This window comes from Opisthocomus hoazin, chromosome 32, assembly GCF_030867145.1.
Source record: "Opisthocomus hoazin isolate bOpiHoa1 chromosome 32, bOpiHoa1.hap1, whole genome shotgun sequence".
Taxonomy (NCBI): Eukaryota; Metazoa; Chordata; class Aves; order Opisthocomiformes; family Opisthocomidae; genus Opisthocomus; species Opisthocomus hoazin.
This window is the reverse complement of record NC_134445.1, coordinates 3258073-3280841: the sequence shown is the minus strand read 5'-3', so window position 1 is coordinate 3280841 and position 22769 is coordinate 3258073. Positions and strand designations below refer to the sequence as shown.

Below are 22769 nucleotides of genomic sequence, written 5' to 3'. Positions count from 1 at the left end.
TTCAAGAAGAAATTAGCACAAGTAGCACTTTTAAATAAAGCCGTTGATTAAAAAGAAGTGAACAGATCATGAACTAGCCTGTCCTTGAGTGTATTAGTTATCATAGTATTTGAGTGCTTAATGGGCCGTTTAATCTGCTCTCAACTGGACAGATGCCAGAACCGCTATTATATGAAGGATGGATCATTTGCTACACTGTACAAGGAAGTTGATGCTGACCACCTTTGTGGAGAGTTTGCCAAGCAACTGAAAAGGTTACACAAAGCTTTGTTACTTGGTAACCACCACCCCAAGGCTGTCAAGCCAACATGGATTTTTCCTGAATGTTTTAAAAGCTGTAAGGAATAAACTTTGCCAACCAGAGTACCTCTCGCCCCATTTTGTGCTTAATGTTAAACCTCATCGTTATTAATATTAGTAAAACTAGTCCTCGGTATCTTACCATAAACTCTTCACATGAGAAGTTGCACTGTCCTGCTTGGGGCTCTGGGGCCCTTCAGCAGTGAGTGCAACGGGCTGGAGCCCCTCGGCGGAATCCTGCCCCCCGGGGGTGGGTGGGAGGCGGTTCCGCTACCGGAGTTCAGCGCCAGACCCCTCCAGAGGGTCCGGGCTAGGCTCGGCGCCTGGCCCAGCCGGGGCCGTCCTGCGGGAAGACGCCCGACTCCCCTCAGGAGCTCGTGCTTTAGGCCCCCGTTAAAGACTGTCTTGAGGAGTTTTTTCAGTCAGAACAACTCGTCTCTGTTCGTGGAAAAAAATCCCCCCGAGGGCTGGGAAGCGCGTGACCGCCCGCCTTCGCGCCGCGTCCCCTCAGCGAGCGCTGAGGCGGCGGCGGAAGCGCGCGCGCGCGCTCGCCGCTCCCCCCCCCGCAGCCCGCCCGGCGCCGTGCCCAGAGGCGGGCGCGCGGGCCCCGCACTGCGCCTGCTCCGAGCTAACGGCCCGCGGCGGGCGGGGGGGGGCACGGCTCGGCGAAGCCTCGCCCCCCGTGCCCGGTCTGTGCATGCGGCAGAAGGGAGGGGCGGGGCTGGCGCGCGGCGCCGCCCCGCTGTCGGCTGCGGTGGCCGCCTCGGCTGCGGCCGCCGGGAGGGAGGCGGAGGGAGGCAGGCGGGCGGCGGAAGATGGCGGCGGCCGCGGCGGCGGCGCTGCGGGCCTGGTTCTGGAACGAACGGTTCTGGCTGCCGCACAACGTGACGTGGGCGGACCTGACCGGGGAGCCGGGCCCGCCGGGCAGCGGGCTGCAGTACCCGCAGGCGGACCACGTCCTCTCCGCCTTCCCGCTGGCGCTCGGCATCTTCGCCGTGCGGTTGCTCTTCGAGAGGTGAGCGCGGGACCGGGACCGCCCCCAGGGCGGCGGGGCCTTCGGGCGGCTGAGGCGGCCGGGACGCCGCCCGCTCCTGCCCCGGGGGCGAGCGAGCGTCCGGCGAGGCCGCCGGTGTCTCTTAGCAACGGGCCGGGGAGCGCCCGGGGGGGAGCGGCGGGCGGTCCCGGGGCCGGGCCGGGCCCCGCGGGGCGGCTCGGCCGGGCTCCCCGCTCGCCCCTCGGGGCAGCGCCGAGGCCTTCCGCGGAGGCCGTGGCGCGCTCCCCGCCCGCGGCGTCTCCCGAGGCTCTTTTTGCGGGGAAGGGGAATATCGTGTAGCCTTGGAAAACCTGTCCCGACAACTGCTCTGCGCCTGTCACGACATACATGCGCCCGTAGGGCTCCTCTCTCCCTTGGCTTTGGCTCCCGAGAGGCTTCTCCAGCACTGGCAGTGCCTTATGCTGAGGTAGCGCAAGAAAAAAGCCTGGGGAGTTCACTTTTCTTTCTCCTCCTGTGCAGGAGCAGCTCGGCTGGGCGAGTGAGAGGCACCTGGCTGCCCCTGCGGCCGGCTGGCGTGCGTTGCTGGTCTCTCTCTGCTTTTGTTGTGCTTTGCTTGCGAGTTCCTGGATGAGGAAATAGGACTTGTTCACATGGCTTAGTATATTATTAAACAGTTTGTGGATCCCCTGCACCTTGAGTGTCGCAGAAGTGCATGCAGACCTTCATATCTGCTCATCAATGGGTCTGTTTCTCGTTTGCTTGAGCATCCGTTATCATATGATATGAACTATTCCCTGGGGCAGAGGTTTATCCTTCCCATGATGTGTATGTCTTACAGCCATGCGCAGGGCAGACTCTGTGGGTAACGAAGATACTAATTAGCAAAGCAACTTATTTAGGAAAACCGTCAGATGAAGCAGACCAAGACAACTTGTAGTGCTGTTTAAGTAGTTTATTAGAGATGAATTTAATCTTAAATTTCTACATGAAAGGGGCAGAAGTATTTGTAAGTATGAAAAAGGCTGTAGGGCTAAAGTGAGTAGGAATCGAGTTGGTTTTGTTTTGTGAGTTCTCTGTTAGAAGTGTGAATTTTCTTGCGCTTTCAGAAATTAAACTAAAAGAGGGGACTGGGGCAAAGTAAAAAGATGGGTGAACTGTGGAGAAAAGTGAAGGAGGTAAGCAGAGTAGGAGGGAAATTTGAGATGCTCTGTGTTCTCCATCTTATCTTTCTGCCCTTCAGAAAACCACTGGCAGCTCAAACCAGCGCAGGGAACCCAGGAACACACGTGGCAGTGCCAAAATCTCATCTCAGCTTGGCATGCTGGTGCTGGTCGTGGCCAAATGTTCACGCTTGCCAACAGATGAGGAAAGGAAGTTGTGAGACAGACCGATAGCCCTGAAAGGGATGTTGTAAGGAAGGTCTCCTTGCTTTCCAAGCCCTGTTTAGTCCAGGTGTCTTAGCCTGGGGGAGAAGTGCAAGAGGTTCTCTTTTCTCTGGAGCGTGAGATGTTAGGAAAGATACAGTGTGTCCTACCACACCTAGTACCACAGTCCTTGTGGTAGCAATTACTTTATCTGGATAACGCCTACCTTGTTCATGAAATTTCTTTTGCGGTGTGAATTTAGAGAGGAGTCAAAAGACAAATTAAGTCCTTCGCCTACACAGTAAAACCTGGAGACCATGGCCTGGTTCCTGGTTTTTTCAACTGTGTCTTTGCTGTAGTGTGTCTCAATGGTGGTGTCCTAAAGTGAAAGCAGATTGTGAGACCAACATCCAAGGCAGTTTCTAGTTTGCTTATTTTAAAAGACTGTATTTTTTAAGAAATGCTTTTCTCTTTCCTCCTGCCACTTTGAACGTGTCATAAAGTTTCAGATTTGTCTTAATAAAATCCTGTTGTGCATATACTGCGATTCAGGCTTTGGGAATGATTGTGTCAAATGTCTTCCTTGACACACAGTTGGCAGTCGGACTCAATGACTCAGAACTTGAATTGTGTACTCGTGCAGTTCTTTTGTTCTAGTTTTCCTTAATTTCTTTTTTTTCTCCTTTTGCTCTAGATCTTCAGTATGAGGAAGTGCTTTTGTAACACTGACACATTTCTGTTAGTGAATGCTTCTATAAATTAATCTTTGCATCATAATGCTGGTACAGTACTCATTAGGCTGACTGTCTGTGGGAAGGCTATGATTACAGAGATGAGGCAAGACTTTTAGAAGAAGGTAAGGTCCTGACTCAGTTGCAGGGGGGTGAGGTTTTTGTGCAGACAAGATAAAGAAAGACTTCTGCCCACAAGTTTGGGTTTTGCTTTTGTTGTGTTTTTTTTTTTCTTTCCTTGGTTATGCTGCTGTTATTTATCCTTGCACATCTTGTCCCACTGCAGGCACTAAAAAAAAAATCCCAGGTATCTGCGAAAATCTGGAGCCTATTCGTGGGATGTGTTTATAATTACACTGGAATGCCGTCAAGTAACAGATATGCTTGTTACTCTACGGGTCTGAGGAAAGATCTGCAGCTTTTGCTCAAACTGCAGGGGCAGGGAAAAGGGGATTTAGGTGTTGCTTCATCTAAACCGTCTGGAAAAGTTAGGGACAGTTGTGGAACGAGGTGGTTTAATCCTAACACAATGAAACTGAGAGATGATGGAAAGAGGAACGCTTGCTTTGAGTGCATACTTCATAAATCTTACTATTTCACGGATTGCTCTTCCTTTCCAGAACTGTAATAGGGAGTTACTAGACAAAGTTGGATGTTCCCGAAAGAAGGATTCTGCTTTGGGGTTTGTGAAGTACAACATGCCTGAGAAATATTTGTTATGACATAGGAGTTTGTGTACTTCAGAATTGGTGTTGGTTTCAAAATCAGCCTATCTTGGTAACTAGCGTGAAAAAGGTAGCTTGGTAGGTCTGACTTAAGCCAGTGAGAAGATACCTGTTCGGAAAAGTGTAATGTAAGTATATTTAAGTGATGATAATTCCTTGCTGGGAAGGTGTGGCAGGAAGTTGACCTTGGGAATAGTTTCTGCAGTTAAGAATCATAAAATAATTTAGATTTAAATGAACTTCTGGAGGTCACCTTGTCCAATCCGCTCCTCAAAGCAAGGCCAAGGTTTTAGTCAGGTCAGGCTGCTCGTGGTCTTGTGCTGTTTGGTTTTTAATATCCCCAAGAATGGAAATCTTACTGTCTGGGCAGCCTTTTTTTTTTGGTGCTTAACTGCTATTGCTGTGCACAAATTTTTCTCTGTGGGATACAGTGTAAAACTTGCACATCTGAAAACCTTTTCTGGGGCCAAAAATATAAAATGCCAGAGAGGTTTGAAATGTGAGTTTTCCTTAATGGACACCTAAAGGAAACGGCATGTCATCTTGGTCTTTTTCTGACTGACAACAGGATTGACCATTCACTTCATATTCCACCTGCGAGGTAGTAACTGATTGAAGCCATTGGACCCTGACTGTCCTGTGGCCTCGTGAGCGTGAGCCAGCTGTGCCCAGCCCAGGTAAAAACACCTCGCATGGCCAGCCAGGAAGCCCTGCGGAAGGACAGTTGTCGTTCGCAGTTCAATTGCATGAAGCCATTACTTGCGGAGTAAGAGAAGCAACGTTATGGCGTTGGGTTAGACTTCCTTAAAAGTAGTGAAATCCATTGCTGCCGTCCTTTTTCCTTCCTGTTTCTGTGACTGGGACTACCTCCCTTGCCTCCCTTGTTGTGAATTGTCTGTTTGTTTGGGTGGAGGTCTGTCTGCTGCTGTGCACCTAGAAATGCTTGCAGGTTTTTTTAGTTTGCTCTTTGGTCACCCACATGCTTGACTGAGTAACTGGAGTCCTGTGCTGTACCTGTAGCCTGTGGCTTACTCTTGATTTCCTTCCCCCTCCAATTTCTGGAAACATCTGTATTTTTTTCCCTAAGCCTGTTAGTGAAGAAAGCCTGCTACTCGGGAATAGTTTCATGCAAAGTTTTGAGTTTGGGTTGGTATTTTGGGTTGGGTGTTGTTTTTTTCTTTTTTTTAAATCTTCAGGTCCCGAGGTGAATTCTTTTTGCATCTTTTTTTCTGAGGAGAAGCTGTTCCTTCTTTACTTGATGCTTCAGGTTTTGAACTCTAGGATAATGCCAAAACTTTGTATGGATCATTATGAGCTTTCTTAACCATTCCTTCTCTGCTTTACTTGTTCTTAAAACAAAAGAAGGCTCTCCTGAATGATAAATCGTGCAGGTTTTTAGATTTTTCTAGTTTCTTTTCTTATGTGAGGAAACTGACCCAAACTGAGTATCAGCAGGCCAGGATTTTTTTTTTTATAAAGCTGTAAGCAGTGTCGCAGAAAATAAGACAAAAAATATGTGGCATCCTGTAATTACACGTGTACTTTTTTTGCTGTTGTTGTGGTATATCCTGTAGGAAAGAAGAGTATAAAGATGTACACTTTTGTGGAGGTCTAGCCAAATGTTTCATAACATCAGAACGTGATTTCTGGCTGGTGGTCTAGAATATAGAGGAAGCAGTGAGCCTTTTGAGCCAAGCTCAAAGGAAATCACCCTTTCCTTTCTTTTTATTTTTAAAGCTATCACTGTTGAAATGAGCGGGGCATATGAAAAAATGAGGCAGGACAGTGAAACCTGGGGCCACGGTCCCTATCACTGGGGTAGCATTTTCTGAGAGCAGGGGAGTTCCTTTAGGATTAGTCATGAGCTGATCTGTAATTTCTCAAGGGGAAAACCCCACAACCTGTGTCTGTTCTTGAACACAGTCGTAGCTGTTTGTTACTGAAGAACAAACAATGTACTTCCAAGAATGGTTGTTGTTGGAACACTTATAGTGGTGATTCTCCTGAAGTTTAATCTCTCCCGTTAAACACAAGGAGAAATGGTAACAAATGTGGCGGTTGGAAAAAGCAGTATTTTCTGCTTGATGGCACTCCGAGTCTGCTAAATGGAATACATATGTGTAATCTGTTGTCTTCAGTACAGTTGTCTCTGAAACAATCTCTGTTTCGAAGCAGAATAGATTTAATGATGCAAATGTTGAGTCCTTTACAAAATCTGTTTTGAGAACCAGGTTCATTGCATGCTCTCTCTCAAAATGCAAAATGATTCATTAAAAAAATAATTAAAATTGCTCCTTCAAACCCACCTCTCTTGCCCACCAACAGGAGAGAAAACAATTCACTTGTTCAGGTAGCACACACATTTTCCTTAGAATCCGGTGCCCATTTTGACACAAAGGTACAGTGAGACCTAATAATTGTTGAACATGTATATATTAATTTTAGTTGCAAAACCAGGCTTGTTTTCAGAGCATCTGTTCTATAAAATTCACAAAATGTTAGGTCAGCATTTGGAATACGCGGTGCATACAGCACGGAGTGAGGTACTGAGATCTTGGGTCTTCAGACGGAGTGACTTCTTATGTCTTCCTTGCTCTCTCGAATGAAGCAAGCCACTTTATTTTTCCCAAAGACAAAAATAAAACCCAAAACAAAAAACTGTGTGTCTGTTAGGAGCTGTGTCATTTGAACTTCCCTTTTTTCGGAGCTGTGTGGCACCGAGGCGCGTTCTGGAAATAAGGCATTTTGTTTATAGGGCTACAAGGATTCTAGCATTTATATTCGCAGAAGACTCCCATCAGTGGTCTATTATTTTATTTCTGAGTAACGAGAATCACCCTGGGGGAACACATTCTGATCCTTACAAGCCAAGGACATTAAGATTTAATTTTTCATTTCAAGTATGTGTACTGTACGTACTGACTGCGATTACCATTTGGACTAATAAAAGATATTGCTTCACATGTGACGTTTCTTTAAGCAAAGTGAATGGAGATCTTCAAAAGCTGTCTGGACAGGTTTTGCAGTTGGTGACAAGTCGGGGTCCTTGTGATTCAGGCGGAGGAGGGAAATAGTTATCTTGCTTTAATCTAGCTCTTTCTTCGGAACTCTTTCAGGTTTATTGCCAAGCCGTGTGCCATAAACCTTGGCATTCAGGACAGTGGACCTCACAGAGCCCAGCCCAATGCAATTTTAGAGAAAGTGTTTACATCCATCACTAAGGTGAGTCATGCTTCAAATTCTGCTAGAAATGGAGGCCTGTAAGTAAGGGGAGGGGGGAGCATTTTGCTTCCACTTTTCTAGTTTGATAGAAGTGCGTTTCACACTGTGCATGCACAACGAGTGTGCTCTTTCTTATTTTCAGAGAATCCCGGAATAGTAGGGGTTGGAAGGGACCTCTGTGGGTCACCCAGCCCAACCCCCTGCCAAAGCAGGGTCACCCAGAGCAGGCTGCACAGGACTTTGTCCAGGCAGGTCTTGAATATCTCCAGAGAAGGAGACTCCACAGCCTCCCTGGGCAGCCTGTTCCAGGGCTCCGTCACGCTCAGAGTGAAGAAGTTCTTCCTCATGTTCAGACCGAACTTCCTCTGCTCCAATTTGTGCCCGTTGCCCCTTTTTTTTTTACTTTGCCTGTGGTGTGTCCGTATTGTAGCAAAGTAAATTCTCGTTATGGCTGACCTATGGTTTTGTGCACAGAAGAATCTTTTTTTTTTAAAATTGTTCTCCTTTTAGAAAGGTACGAAGCTTGTTCCTGTAGTTCCCTGCCTTTGTCCAAATTGTCAGTGTTGTAACAGGTGGTAATTCTTGGTTTAACAAGAAATTTCCCAGTATCTCTCACTTTGTACTGGAACAGTGCTACTCTTTTCCTTGAGATCTGTTCCTTTGCTGGTCGTACTGGCCAGCTGTGTGAATGCCTTCCTCTTATTTTTGCCATCTACTGTGGAATTGGACAGCAGCTGTCGCAGTGGAAGTCAGTTATTTAAGGAAAGCGTTCAGTCAGTGGAAGTGTGCCCTGGTAAGTGGTAGGACATTTAATGTTGACAGTCGGTGTTTCTTTTGATTGTTTCATGGCCTTTCTTTCACTTAAGCTGTCAGTGCTCTTTCCCCCCATGATCACAGAATTCCACACTGTCTGTACCCTACTGAATGTTGACAGTGAAATCCATGCAGACAGCATGATAGATTTTCATTAAAGATAATGAAACGGAAGGTTTTGTGTTCTGATCCGGTGATGCTGAACTTTGTTCTGAGGGGAGCAGATAAAGCGCTTGGTGAATGGAAGGGAAGTTCTATAAAAACCATACTAAAACTTGCCTCATGGGAACATTAAAGTTCTGAGGTATTTGGAATGACGTGTGAACTGAAAAGTCCCTATGATTTGATGTCGTTTGTGGGAGGGACTTTTATGTAGGGGATGTCCTTGAAATTAATGTTTAGCAAACCCATGAGGATGCCCGCTGTACAAAATCTATCTAGCTTATGAAAACAGAGCTGCGTTTAACTGTGCCAGTGTGCTTGTGTCTGCTGTTGGATTTGGAGAATCGGAATGTACAGTGGCACGGATGCAGGGGAAAGATGTCATCGCTGCTCTGAAATCGGAGCTCTGTAAATTCACCTTTGAGGCAGGTGCACTTCCAATGCAGAAGTGTCAGGTACCGTGAACCGTTGGAGCCCAGTAAAGTGCAGAGAGACCTGGTTGTGACGGAATTACAGGAAAGTCGTGGTCTCAGTACTGAAAATGACAGTTGATTTTGCTTTTCAGTTGAACAATCTGATGGCTCTAGTAAGTCAGCATTCTGCATGGATTTTTGGGTTTGTATGTAATTCAAGTAGTAAAATGTGTTTATCATCTTTCAGTTGTAAGAGCTCCCTGGCAGAGCTTGTTAAAAGGACACTGGTCTGAAACTAGCGTGGCTTATCTAACCACTGGGCCATTGTAGAGGTAGTTATCAGGTTTTGTTCACTTTGTCTCTTATAAATCCATTTATGTCATTATTCAAACAAATAAAAGCTGACAGTCATGTTTCCAGTCAGAGAACAGTCATATATTCTTTATCATACAATTATTTTTCAAATTTAATTTTATTTATAAACTTTAATAATGGAAATAATGCCATCTCTACGATGCCCTTTTGGAATACACAAATATCTATTGTATTAAACCAACTCTTAGTTTAAAGTTTTCCTAAACTTGCAGTGGGTCGTAACCCTCAAATGTATTCAGCTTTGATCTTTCTGAGTTCTGGACTGTTTGAATTGATGTGCGAGTTCTAACAGGTAGGACAGGACATCTTAAAAGCTCCTCCCTGCAAATTAAGAAACAGAACAATTGCATTTTTTTGTCATTACGTGCTGATGAAATAGATGAGGAAATGTTAAACCAAAAGCATTCTGAATAATTAAGTAACTAGTGGCTTATGGAGGTTAAACTTGAATGAACATTTGTGGCAGTGGGTTCCTGCTTCTAGTCTTTACGTAGTGCCTTCCTAGTGTGTGTGTGTTGTTATCTGTGCATCATTTCTGTCATGGTACAGGGAGGATCTCAGACTGAAAGTAGGTTGAGAAGTGGGAGAAATGACACTTGTTTCATTTTCCTTCAGTCTCCAGATGGAAAAAGGTTAGAAGGCTTGTCAAAGCAGCTAGACTGGGATGTTCGAAAGATCCAGCGCTGGTTTCGTCATCGGAGGAACCAGGACAAACCCACCACCCTCACTAAATTTTGTGAGAGCATGTATGTTTGTGCAGAGGCCAAGATGTGGCTTCATCTTAAAGCTCCAGCTGTATGTTCTCTTTTCTAACTGAAACTGTGGTCAGCTGCTAATTTAAACCAATACCTTGGGGTTGGCTGGTGGAAGATGAATTCTGACATAAGCAAATAAGTTAGGAGGGATTTTTAGAATTCAGTATTTGAAAATATTTTGTGTATGTGCATGAGAGAACAGAATATATGTGCAGGAGTTATTCCTGTCACCGATGAGCAGCTTTAGATAGTGGACCAGGTCCTTAATGCCAACAGTAGCACTTCAGTGTGCGTGTGTGTGCACGTGTGCATATGCATGGCCACAACTTGCCTAATTATACTGAAGACAAGTCTGCTGTCTACACAGTTACGTTGTAGACCAGCATTTGTTCCCAGACAGAATGATATTATGGCTTACACAATGATGTATATTCTTTTATACAGACACTACTTGGATTCCTGTTCTTTTCATTTCAGTTCATTCTTTTGTTCTTTGTTTCTTTCTGAATGCTTGCAGTTACCTCTGTTAGTGTAGTAGCATCTGAATATTTTTTCCTGACTTGTTATTTCTTCTGTGCTGGTGTCTTTCCTTTCCAGTAACTTTCTTCATATTAATTCTTCCCCCCAGTATGGTTTTGTCTACTTAAAGCCACAAGGTAAGAGGGACAAATACATATATTAGGATACCTTCTGGATAACAATGACTTTTTTTGTTGTTATCTTCTTATTGTATATTAAAGCATATGAATGATGCATGTTCACTCTGAGCTTTATTTCAAACTTTGCTGTTGATGCAAACTAGTGTGTGGTGTGAAAACCTTAAACAGATTTATCCTTACATGAAGTGTTTACAAATGAAGGATTACCATTTGGTGGGTGAAGGTTTTTCAGGTGTCAGAATTGGTTTTTTTCAGCTTTTGTTACAAATGTTAACCAGAAGCTGTTTCTATTTCATAAGTTTTAATTTTTGCTTCTTTTTTTCCAGGTGGAGATTTACATTTTATTTAAGTATATTTTTTTATGGGATCAGGTTTCTCTGGACGGTGAGTTGGTCTGTCATCCTCTCCTTGTTGTTCTGTGTGGTGTGCAGCTGGGTTACGGCTGTCCTGCTGAAATATTGGGGGCTTGACTACCTGTGCTTGTACCTAGCTTAAAACAAGGGGGGTTTAGTGGTGATAGTCATCTTTATGTTCCCTTATTTGACATCCTGGGGTGTTGGTTTAAAGACTTTCTTCACACTACAGGAAAGCTGCTATGCAGATCTGTCATTATGGAAATATTAGAAACTTATTTGTCCTGTTACCCCAGAATGGGACACAACTGGGGGGGGTGTGTGTGTGTTTTGCTATGGAGTACTGCTTGTTTTTTCTCGTCTCCCTCTTGAAAGAATACAAATTAATCTCTTTTGGTCATTATTATTATTATTATTTTTAGAGTTGTATGATTATTCTTTGAATTTCCATTGCAGTGTAACTTGCCTTTGACTGCAGAAAGAATATTTTAAACCACTAGGATGTTTTACAGTGAATTTAGCTTGAATGGTAGAATCAAGATAAAATTTCAGTGAAACACTACTGTAGTGGTCAACTGCCTTAGATGATAGGGAAGAAAAAAACCCCGGTAGAATAACAACTTCTCTTTTTCCCTTTAGGCACCCTGGTTTTGGGACACACGACAGTGCTGGTACAACTACCCTTTTCAGGTAGGAGATAAATACTTACTAGATTCAGAATTTTTGCACAATTTCAGGTTTTATTTTTTGTTAATGATGGCAGATTGAAACTCAGTAGACTTGAGTGCTGCTCTTTATTCCACGGGGTGGCTGCTGCAGAGTTTGCAGCCTGGTAAGCTTTGTAGTTGGCGAATGGCCATCCCTTTTGGACAGAGCGAAGATGGCATTTGCTTTTTATGTCCTTAGATCCTGGTTAGGTTTGTCATCAGCAGTGTCTCCTCAGGTAGAACTGACTCAGTTCATACTCATTTTATGTTTACTTGCTGCTGAGATTATTAAAAGTGGAAAAAAAAAGATGCATAAAATTATATTGCTAACTTATTTGCAGCGTTGTTTTCATTATGCAGCAAGTATGATTGTGTAGAGGCCAGCCAGTCTGTTTCAGTGCCTGGTTTTCCTGATCCGGGTGGCTGCAGTAGGAGTCATAAATATTGACAAGACAATCTTACTCCTTTGGAATAAAGCTCAAGCATACAAGTATGTTTGTGTGACTAAGCCTATAGTAAGGCGTCTGTTGCTTAAGCTTGTTTTTACTAAACCTTAATGCTGGATCTTTTAGCTTACGCCTCAGCATTCTGGAGGAACAGAGTGGGATGGGAAGGAAGGAAAAGGTCGATTTTAATGTAAATTTTGAAGTACTTTGCTAACTGTGCTATCTTTGTTTGTTTTCCAGCCTCTAACATCCAGGCTTTATTATTACTATATCTTGGAGCTGGCCTTCTATTGGTCTCTCATGTTTTCTCAGTTTACAGACATTAAACGGAAGGTGAGATTAACCAGAATTGCACTAACCACTTTGCTAAATAGATAGGACTAACAAAAAATGTGAGTGTGCCTGGCCAGTAAAGCTCAAGCATAGTTATAACTGTATTTTCTTTCTCATTCACATCTTTGTGTAGCCTACCTCCTTCTGTAATTGCTACCCAGTCCTGGGGAAAAGGGAGGAGGAGCAAGCCTGATAGGCAGCCTGGTATATCCTGGAGAGTCCCTTTCACCTTCCAGGGGAAAGAACAGAATCACTCAATACCTCCCAATAAAAAGTTATCAAATCATTGCATAAAAATAGATTTAATTAGAAGGCTTGCAAGAAAACACGAAAATGAGATGCTCAAAGCAGTTCCTTGCTGAGCCGGCTGAGAAAATGGCAAACACTAAAGCAGTAATAAATGGGTTTTTGAAAGTAGTTTCTCATCTGTGTGTGCAGCAGGATGATGACTGGTCGCGATTGCCGGAATCTAATTCCGTTGCGCTGCGTTCTAGGATTTGGCTTATTGTTGCTGTTGGAAAACAGTTCATAGTAAATCATGGTTTATTGCTTCTGTTTTACAAACTGCAAAGTAGCAAATTATCCCAATTCTTGCATTGACTGTTCAAAAAGAAAAGTTTGCCTGGGTTTTTTTTTCTGTGCTGAAACGTTAGCAGGTGAGGCATTACAAGATATCTTGGAGCTGCAGAAAGGGAGTGATTAACAGCATCTGCGATACTGTTTTATAATGTTTAATTTTGTACTCCGACTTGAACAAAGTGGATTACGTTCCCCACTGCAAGCACAGTAAGGTACATTGAGATGGAATGGTTGTACTCAGGGGGCTAAGCTGGAAAACAGCCCTGGATGTATGTGCATTGTAAACATTTTTTTAATGAAGTGGCCTAGTTCGTGCTGTTGGGTTATCTTGTGTTCTATGTCTGCTATGCTCTGGCAGGCTTTTGCACACTGACAACAGTAACAGCAGCGTACTTAAAATTTGTGCCAAGAGCTGAAAGGACTAGCAATACGACTGTAAAACCAAAAGGAGCCAAAAATGAGGGCCATATGTTGTCCTGTCGGTCTTTTCAATGGGGTCTGCAGGCATATTTGTCTTTACCTTGCACGTGCGTGCCGAAGCGACTGTGCTGTGCCTGGGTATGCAGAGTTCTGACTTCACAGGAGCACAAATTCTTGGAGAGACCTTTCTGGAACCTTGAGTGATGATGGATGATGTTGTGTGATGAGCTGTGCTTTAGATAAAGTGGAGTCAGAGTCTGAACTGAAGTAATCCTATGACCCCAGTTAGTCAGTGTTGTGGCTCTGGTCCAAACCTTTGTATTTGTTTGACAGCCAAAGAGTCTTCATTCATATTTTTTTCTATTTTCAGGACTTCCTGATCATGTTCGTCCATCATTTGGCTACAATTGGACTCATTACATTCTCTTATATGAATAATATGGTGCGGGTTGGAACTCTGGTGCTGTGCCTCCATGATGCATCAGATTTCTTTTTAGAGGTGAGTTTCCTTTCAAATCTTCACGTACCTAATGCTAGTGTGGTCTCAGGAGAAGCTGGCTTTCCCATTCTTGATAAACTGCATTAATTATGCCATAAAACTTCTGCTGCTGATCCTTCCTTGTCAGCTTTTCCTCATAACTGCTTTAGCGCTGAGAATAATCCTGAAATGTTCCAAACTCCTTGCAAATGTGATGGCTTGAGGGTTTTTGAAGCTTTACAGGCTGGTAATTACATGAGTGCACAAAGGGAATAATACTCGCGTGTTTCTTGTCTCTTTCAGGCTGCAAAGCTAGCCAATTATGCCAAGTACCAACGTCTATGTGATGCTTTCTTCATGCTCTTTGGTGTCGTATTCATTGTTACACGGTTGGGCATTTATCCTTTCTGGTAAGCACCTTGAGCTATAAGGTCTTGTCTGTTCTTCAGTCTTTTAAGCAAAGCCTTTGTACTTAGACTTCTTGCAAGCATTCCAGCCTGTCCCTTAAGGCAGCCTGAAGTTGCAAACAGCCCAAGGACTGTTTGGAGCAGTACGTTCAACTAGGCATATGAAGAAAACCTCTCAACAGTCAGCTGAGGGGGGTGTGAAAAGGGACTAGAATCCTAATGCGCAGCTGGCCCCTCTCCTCCGACTGCAAAGTGAGGACAGGGCGCATTAGCTGGAGCCAAGTCAGCCGGTGTCTGCTCTGAAAGACTTCAAGGGTTCTTTGCTTCTCCTAAGAAGTTTTGGAGATAGTTACAAATGAGGCATGGTCTCTTGACATAAATTTGATTTTTGAGTATCTGGCTTAGTCATCGTTGAAGTTTCTGATTCTTATGACACGCGTGTCCTGTCCTTGTGTTGTGACTGTTCAGAGCCTGAAATAGGTCTTAGGTTTCTTGGGAGGTAAAACTCTGGCTGAATGGCTTATAGCTAATCATCTGATAATGAGATTCCTGCTCACCTCAATAGGTCAGCCTTGGTGAGGTGGTTCTGTTCATGAGCTGTTATCCACTTCTTGTTTCTGTTGAAAGAGCGTGGTGAAAATTTGGTTGCACCTGATTGTTACTCAGTTTATTTTGGTTTTACTGCATATATTTATTTCCTAGGCAATGGACAGCTTGCATTCCCGTTCTTTTTGGGTGCCTTGCTGGTAGGCAGAAACAATACTTACGCTTTGGTATTAAGGTTGCAATTAAAGCTCTTGCTTGTTTTCCAGTAAATGCACCAAAGGAGTCTGGATAAGGAAGAGTTTTAATTCTTATATCTTCATAGGCTCCTTCCAGTGACGGATGAGATAGTTGTCATTGTTTTTATTGCTGTTGTCCGTCATGAGGTGCTGCTTTTGCATCATGCTATAGCTCAGCAATCCTGTAAATTTTTAATGTATTTTCCACTGGCTGTAATGTAATTCCTCAGCTTGGTAGAGAAATCTGGGAAGCTTGCAGCAGTATGGCAGACCCTATGCTATTTCACTTCACGTATATTGCCCTCCCTAATTAGTAGTATAAAACATTAACAGATCTCTGGAATTGCATTTAATTCATCCGTAAACTGGCTGTATGAGTTAGGTGTTTCTGTAGCTGCATTCTGGGGGACTTGGGTTCTTCTTTGAAAGGCTTGTTTTTCTTTTCTTGTGCGATGTTAAAAGCTATGTGAAATTAATGACGTCTTTAAAGGTCTCTCCATACCTCTCTACTTCATAAAATCTAAAGTGTTTATTAAATTACTTAAGTACTGGCAATAACTCCCAGCGACAAGAACAGCAAAACAGTAATGAAAGAAAGCACAAAGCTTTGTCCATAAAGCAGTTTCTAGTCCTCCAGCTTGGCAGGAGGAATCTATAAAAAATCTGAGGGAAGAGAATAGCGCAGAGGGAGAGGCCTACTGGGAACAAAATTCCTTCCTGAATTTCAGATATGGGTGAAGACTGCCGAAGTATGAATGTGTTAAGGGTTGTTTTGATGACCAGTGCAGCTTGACATCACTTCCTGTAAAGTTATTATAAATGCTTATGCTTTTGAGAAGCAAATTGGCAGCAGATCTGTCTGTATAACCAGACTGCAGAACATTCACATCTTCCCCCGTTTGTTGCTCAGTTCAAATGTTTCTAATTAGCTTTAGTGTGTCTCCTAACTCTGGCAAGAGACTAGCTGCATTGCCGCCCTGACAGGAGCAAAGCAGCAGATGCTTAAATGAGATACAAACTGTTGTGCATCTGGCCAGTCGTCTTGATTTAGGGCTGGAAGCACAGCCGGTCTGTAACGTGTTTCTGGATCTCTTTTAGGATTTTGAATACAACCCTATTTGAAAGCTGGGAGTTGATTGGTCCTTATCCTTCATGGTGGCTATTCAATGGGCTTTTGGTAACCTTGCAGATCTTGCATATCATCTGGTCTTATCTCATCATTCGCACTGCCTACAAGGCCCTCATGCGGGGAAAGGTAAGATTGCTGGTGACTGTTTTGCGTCCTCTTTCCTACAAGCCCTATTGAACAATCACGAGAAACGGGGCCCTTCAGTGAGGGTTGGTACTAGTTCTCGAGGGACTTGCATCAGGAGTGCTTTGTACAACAGTAGGTGTTTGGTTTTTTTTTTACTTTGGTTGCTCTGCAGACTTGAGTTGCCAGGTGTATACAGAGGCAGGGATGCTTCCCTCTCTGTTCCTGGTCATGCAGGGAAATAACACCATTTCCCAGTACATTCACCTGTTGTAATAAGAGTGATGATGACAGGCTTGTCACATGCTTTATTTGGAGTGTAAGGTGGTAGCAGGCTCTTTTTTGAACAATCATATAGGATGTTTCCCAACCAGCTTCAGCTGGTTCTTGGGATGTGATGAGGGTTATGATCTTCCGCTTGTTAGCACTAACACGGGCTTCTGGCTGTCAGCGCAGGTGAGGCATTGAGCTGCAGCACACAGAGGAGAAAGGCTTATCAGAAATGCAGTGGAGTTTGCTGGTTGTCACTGGGCCAGTGGGGTGCAGTCTAGCTTCAGTCCTGAGTATTCTTATTTTAATTTGTGTTGGGAATTTTATGGAGAGGGAGGGTGAAACTACAGCAGCTGGTTAGCAACAGATACTGCCCGAAGGGTGCCCTAAGCAAAAAGGTGTAGTTCAACTGAAGTAGCATGAGACAGGGCAAGCCAATCTAGGAACTAATTTGACACCAAGCCAGTGCATCAAGAGAAGGCACTTGCTTGGCAGCTACCAGAGAGCAACAGCTGATTTCGTAGCATAAATGCTTTTTTTCATCAGATATTTGGTATTCTGATCCGAGTTTCTCTCGTGGCTCTACTTTTATTTTGTGTTTGACTTCTTAGCTGCCCCTACACATGGAATGTAACCTTGAAAAATATTTCTATTGTAGTTGTCTGTGGCAGGGATTGTCAGGGGAAGGCATGTTTCAGAGTATGCACATGATCTTTTCATCTGTTCCCCACAGCTGCTACTGCAAATGTCTTATTTTCTGTCTGTGCAGCTGTTTCTGTATCCTGAGGTCTACATCTTTTTCCTTTCCTTGGTTCTCTCCTGTCCAGGTGACCTAGCCAGAGAAGGGACTCTAAGCTCTGTCTTCTTCATTCTTTTCTCCCTCCTTTTCTCTGTGCCAGATTGGAGCTGGACGGTTTCATCCTTTGCATGTAAGTGTGATCTGTGCTTCTGTTTGTTCACAGAAACACATCTGTGTCTGTTTCGAGGCTGAGACAAAAGCAAAGCTACAGTCTTGGGGCTTGAGGTGGCTGGTGCCTTCTCTTCAAATGTTCCCCTCTCTGGTTGATATGGTTCTGACAGTATGCTGAAATGCAGGTTTTTCCAAAGGTCAAAGCAGTGTCCTGGGGTTTGTTCCTATCTGCTGTCAGCTGGCTGCATGACCTTCACCTTTCTGCTTTTGTATGCCCACAGAGACTGATATCTGTCCTCAGTGCTCATTAACACTCTGCTGAGTGGAAGAGGACAGGAGAAACGCAATCTTTTTTGCAAAAAGGAGTAGAACAGTCACTTGTCCCCTAAAAGATGGGAAAAATTCCGAGGGATTTCTGCTTCCTTCCAGTGACCCTTTGAACTTCCAACATAGCAGGAGAGTGGGGAAAGGTATCAAAAGTTCTGGCAACAGACAGAAGCCAGTACATCCAACAGGCTTATCAAAACCAATCCTGGAGATCATTAACTTTACCTGGCTTTCTGCCAGATCTTCCCTTGAGTTCAAAAACTTCCTGCCTGGTGCTGTTCGAAAGCCCTAACCCTGGCTCAAAGGAAGCAGAACAGAATGAAATCCTTGGAAAGGTGCTAGCCGCAAAGTGCTTGCACATGAAGTAAATGAGGGTTATTAGCTGCAGAGGTAGAAGTGTGGAGAGCCTGCCTTGGGCTATGCAAAGCACGGGCTGTTCACGCAGTCACTGCTCGGCACTGGTGAGTTTATGGCTCTGGCACCCCGCCACCAACCAAGGTGCCTGTTTGCAGTTAGGGCCTGGCTTGTGATCTCTTCGCTTCACCTTGTGGTGTGGCTGGCTCTGCGGTGCTGGTGCACTGCCCTCCCACGGCACTCGGAGCAGCCGGCAGCAAAGCGTGCCTGGATCTGCTCCAGGAGGTTCAAAATCCCACGTACAGATCAAATCCAGCTGGATTTGCAGTCAGTCTTTTAACTAAAGGTGTAACTCTGTATAGCAGATCTAGATCTCTGGGCTGAGATGCTCCTTCTGTTCCTGAACGGGTGTTTGCTGGATTAGGCAGTCATCTTTGTTCTACAGCTCGCTGTCCAAACTGGCTTTTGCTCATAAATGAGTTCTCATGTATGAACCACAAGCTGTGAAAATGGGAGGCACTTTGTGCAAACAGTAATGTGATAAATATAGCTGGTTAATTTTTAAAACATCAAAGCCACTCCCTGCAGGACAAAACGTTCCCTCTAAAACTGATGTATACATGGTTTTTGGTCATCATACCCACTGATGATTAGGGTGTGAGTAGTTCTTTGATTCAGAACAAATTTGTTGTTTGGAAAAGTGGCTTTCAACCAATCATCTAGAATGCGGCTCTGGAAGACACGAACAACCACAGATCTATAATGGCCTCTGATCTGGTGAGAACAAAGGAAGTGTAGCGCTTTCACAGATGTGCAGAGTGCTAGGAAAATGGAACTCTTATTTCCAAATTGTCATTTTCCATATCTGTGTCTTGGATTCTGTATGCGATGACAGGTTCCTCCTTGTGAATTTGAAGTGATTCAGGATCAAACGTAGAAGGTAATTGTAACTGACTGAAGTTGGTTGATCACATGGATGCAACCTTGTAACTACTGTTTTTTGTGAATTTTTCAACTTCCTTCTCCCCTTTCCACTACCAAATTTCCTTTGAAATGTTTAGGTATCAAAAGATGACCGCAGTGATGTAGAGAGCAGCTCTGAAGAGGAGGATGTGACTTCCAACAGCACAAAAGGAGTTTTCAGCACTTCAAGTAACGGTTCCAACCGCATTAATGGCCACGTGGCTAGCGGCCAGTGGACAGAAGAGGAATAAGGCTGTGGGTTGGCCTTGAGCAAACATGAACTTGTGTTTAAAAATCTAGATGTGTTGAGCTCCACATTCCCAAGTGATCTTTAATCAAGATACCCCTTCCCCAGCAACCTCCAGCAAATCTGAAATGGGCACAATCCAGACCAGTCAGAGGCTTTGCACAGCAGAAGGGATAAAGCCAATGACTAGGGCAAAAACAAAGCTGCAGATTTCACTTTAAGCCATTTTGTACTTAAATCTTAGTCCCGTCGATGTTCGCAGAGGTGTCTTTGTGACAAACTGGTTTTTACTAGGATCAACTCAACGCAGAAGGAGTTTGGACGAGGCTGGCTGCCAACCGCAGGAGGGTTACGGTGCCATTTCAGTGACGGTTTGCTCCAGTGCAGGTTCAGCGTTATCTCCTTGATGCACTCCAGAAGCCACTTAAGAGCATGGAGAACACGAGGTCCCCGTGGTTCCGCGTCCAAGCTACCCTGGCTGTAGCAGAGGCTCTTTTCCTCAGTCCTGCTGTCAGCGCTCTGGACTACAGCCAAGCTTTGAATGGGACTGTGCTACACCAGAAACGCTGTCTGAACTCGCCATCAGGGTGCTACATGCTAAGGAGGTTCTAACTTGTATCTCTGCTGTCATGAGGGACCAGGCCAGCGTTTGCTGCCTATTTTGGTGCTGCAAGCCCCTCTGAAATCTTCACGACAGCCTTCTGAAATAGGGGAGGGGGGTTGCTTATTGCCCCTAAGACAACTATCACAATACAAGCCTTTTAAAATTTATTCTGTTCCAAGTTGTGGTTTTGAAAACTTTTCTAGACCTACTGGATGCAGTTGGCTAAGCTAGGACTTGAGGGCGGACCAGTGCTGGTGGGCTGTGTTTAACTTTCCACAAAATAAGATGTTTCAGTGCTGTTTGTCTGTAGTCCCAAGACAAAAGTGAGTGCTGCTGCTCTGAGAGTGCAGCCGTGGAGGAATCGCTGGGCTGGAAAGGCACAGCCACACCAAAGGCTTTATGCTTTTTTTTTTTTTTTTTTTTTTTTTTTAACTCAATGGTACTTGGGGGCAATGGAAGGCCTGTGTGTCAGTCATGAGCAGAATTTTGGAAACTTCTTGAGTTGTTACCATTTTATACCATTGTTTACTCTTATCTCTGATTAAAAGATGCTTCAGACACTTGGTCAACACCTTCCATGTTGAGAAAATAAAACCAACTGCCCCTTTGGTGTGATTCTGAGCAGCTGGCCTGCTGCCTGAGGGCTGGGCCCCGGTGCTTTTTAAGATGAGCAGGGGCTGGTTCAGGGCCGGTCGGGGCAGACACCACGCGGCACCACGTTTTGGGCGTTTTCACATCGTTTTTATTGTGCTCCGTCTCCTCCCGAGCCGGGGCGGGGAAGGCCGCGGGGCCCCTGCCTGCCCCCTCCCCCGCCTCCAGCCGGGAAACGCCGTACCGGGCTCCGAGTCGCCCTCAGCTCTCGGGGCCGGCCGCGGCCTGCCGCTCCCGCCGGCGCTGGAGCAGGCGGTAGGCGCGGACGCCGCACAGGTACCCGCCGTAGACCGTCAGCAGCGCCATGGAACCGGAGAAGGCCTTGTAGCCGAAGTCGGCCAGCTGCTTGCCGGACACCATAGCTTCCGCCTGCAACACCAAGGCGGTGGTCAGCGGGGTCCCTCTCCCCGCTCCACCCCGCCGGGATCGGGCCCCGCTCCCCGCCCCATCCCCGTACCTGCGGCCTCGGACTCCGGTAGCACCGGCGCGCCGCTCCGCTCCGCTTCCGGCCAGCGCCCCGCCTCCCGGCGCGTCACGTGGGGGCCGCGCTGCCTGCTGGGACGCGTAGTCCTCCGAGGCGGTAACCTCGGGCGGGAGCTGCGGCGCCCCCTCGCGGGGGGAGGCGGCGCCGCCGCTCCTTCCCCTCAGGCGTCGCCTCAGGCGCTCGGCGCAGCCCTCGGGTCACGGCCATGGCCGCCCCGGGGCACATCCCTTCCTACCGGCCTTTCTCAGCCGGGTCTCTCGCCCTGAGGCACAGCGCAGGTGACCCTAAGCGCGGCTGAGGCACCAGCAGCCCCGAGGGAACCGTCCTCAGGGCCGCAGGGGCCCCACGCATCCCGCTCCAGAACTGAGGTACTCGGCGGGCGCCCTGCAGCGGGAGAGCCTCCTTCAAGAGGGCTGCAGGAGGCCGTGCTCCTCCACAAGCTCTAGGGCAGCTGTTGGCACCCCTGCTCTCCTTGCTCGCTTTTGAACACTGCTGTCGCGGCACTGCTCCGAGGGCTCCATCAAGCACCGGGCCCGCGGGAGTCAGGCCGCTCCCCTCTCCTTTTCCCCGGCCGCTGCACAGCAGCAGCTCCCACGGCTGCGGAGTCCTGCAGCGCCTGGATGTGCTGAGGCTGCAGAACATAACTCCAAATGGCAAAGGGAAGACTTTTTATAGCTCATGAACTCCAGCACTTGTGCAAGGCAGGGGGTGTCGAAAAGGCAGAGGCTTTTGCGCTGGCCACCCCCAGGGGAGACCTGGGACCTTCAGCAAACGCCGGGAGGGCCTGCAGGGCCTCGGGCACTGCCAGCAGCGCGTAGCGTCAAAGAAACCCACGCTAGGAGGGATGCACAAAGTAGAGCTAACAGCTAAAGGCAAGTCCAAAACACCATTCCGGATCCTGCTGCAGCTCTGGGCGGGTGCTGGCAAGAGTTTAACAAGCCAAGGTGAGAGACTGCTATGTGGTGAGGGAGGAGAGCTCAGAGACCCTCTCTCCTATATGAGCCTCATGGCCAAACGCCTGAGCTGGGATTCCTCAAGCACTTCAGGACAAAGGGACCTAGAAGTTGTGCCAGCCCTGCAGGAACACGCTGGACTTCCTTTATGCTCCCTCCAACCTCTATAAAGTTCCTCATTAGAGGAAGCCGATGCTGGCGACTTTCTGTATGATAGCTCAGTTGAATTTAAAGGTCGTAGGGTGCCTAGTGAGAAAGCGTGTCTAATAAAAGGCACAGAAACAACTGCAGTGCCAGCAGATTAAATTCCCCTAGCAAGAGGCTGAGCGAAGGGCTAATGGTCCTGGAAAGGTCACTCAGTACGAGATGCATTTCAAAGAAAGACACGGACAAGGCAAGTCTGGGAAAAGCAGTTGGGAAGAGATGAATAAACCAACACAGCATGTCGCAAGAAGCCAAGACATCAGAGGAGGGGAGGCCTGGGGTACATGAGGCACAGTGGGGTCCTGGCCTGGCTCCTGCAGGCCGCAGGAAGGAGCGTTAGGATTCTGCACCCAGTTCAACATTGCAATCTCAACCCTCTTTGGTCCCACAGCCAAACTTTAACACTGGAACCGCTGCTGAGAAAAAGCAAGCAGGACACTGTGTTATGTTGTGACTGAACAGTGACCTGCAGGGGCATTCTCCCTGTTTCTGGGACAGCACACGAGGGTGCAGAGCCAGGAGGGAGCTGACA

The 22769-nt window shown here is 46.2% G+C and overlaps 2 protein-coding genes across 5 annotated transcripts; one reads left to right on the top strand and one right to left on the bottom strand.

The window, feature by feature from the left end:
* The first annotated feature begins 1063 nt into the window (after positions 1–1063).
* On the top strand, positions 1064–20373 carry CERS5 (ceramide synthase 5). 4 transcript variants are annotated; one of them, XM_075445644.1, is made up of 11 exons: positions 1064–1315; positions 7231–7336; positions 9715–9845; positions 10840–10897; positions 11506–11556; positions 12260–12352; positions 13722–13850; positions 14133–14239; positions 16117–16273; positions 17440–17469; positions 19193–20373. In XM_075445644.1, exons 1-11 carry the CDS (start codon positions 1116–1118, stop codon positions 19343–19345), a joined length of 1215 nt encoding a protein of 404 aa, XP_075301759.1. In that variant the 5' UTR covers positions 1064–1115; the 3' UTR covers positions 19346–20373. The 4 variants fall into 4 exon arrangements, with proteins under 4 accessions (XP_075301759.1, XP_075301756.1, XP_075301757.1 ...); XM_075445641.1 differs by lacking the exon at positions 17440–17469; XM_075445642.1 differs by lacking the exon at positions 19193–20373 and having other exon boundaries at positions 17368–17457.
* A 291-nt stretch (positions 20374–20664) lies between these two features.
* On the bottom strand, positions 20665–22741 carry COX14 (cytochrome c oxidase assembly factor COX14). Its single transcript, XM_075445646.1, has 2 exons — positions 21054–22741; positions 20665–20965 (listed from the first exon to the last, which is right to left on the bottom strand). Exon 2 carries the CDS (start codon positions 20954–20956, stop codon positions 20798–20800), a length of 159 nt encoding a protein of 52 aa, XP_075301761.1. The 5' UTR covers positions 20957–20965; positions 21054–22741; the 3' UTR covers positions 20665–20797.
* Between the last annotated feature and the right edge of the window lie 28 nt (positions 22742–22769).

Excerpts from the sequence above, each read along its gene's own strand:
- COX14 (XM_075445646.1), bottom strand. The coding sequence starts at position 20,956 with ATGGTGTCCGGCAAGCAGCTGGCCGACTTCGGCTACAAGGCCTTCTCC.
- CERS5 (XM_075445644.1), top strand. The coding sequence starts at position 1,116 with ATGGCGGCGGCCGCGGCGGCGGCGCTGCGGGCCTGGTTCTGGAACGAA. Across the intron at positions 1,316-7,230 it reads GTGCGGTTGCTCTTCGAGAG|GTTTATTGCCAAGCCGTGTG; the intron begins GTGAGCGCGGGA and ends GAACTCTTTCAG. Across the intron at positions 16,274-17,439 it reads AGGCCCTCATGCGGGGAAAG|ATTGGAGCTGGACGGTTTCA; the intron begins GTAAGATTGCTG and ends TCTCTGTGCCAG.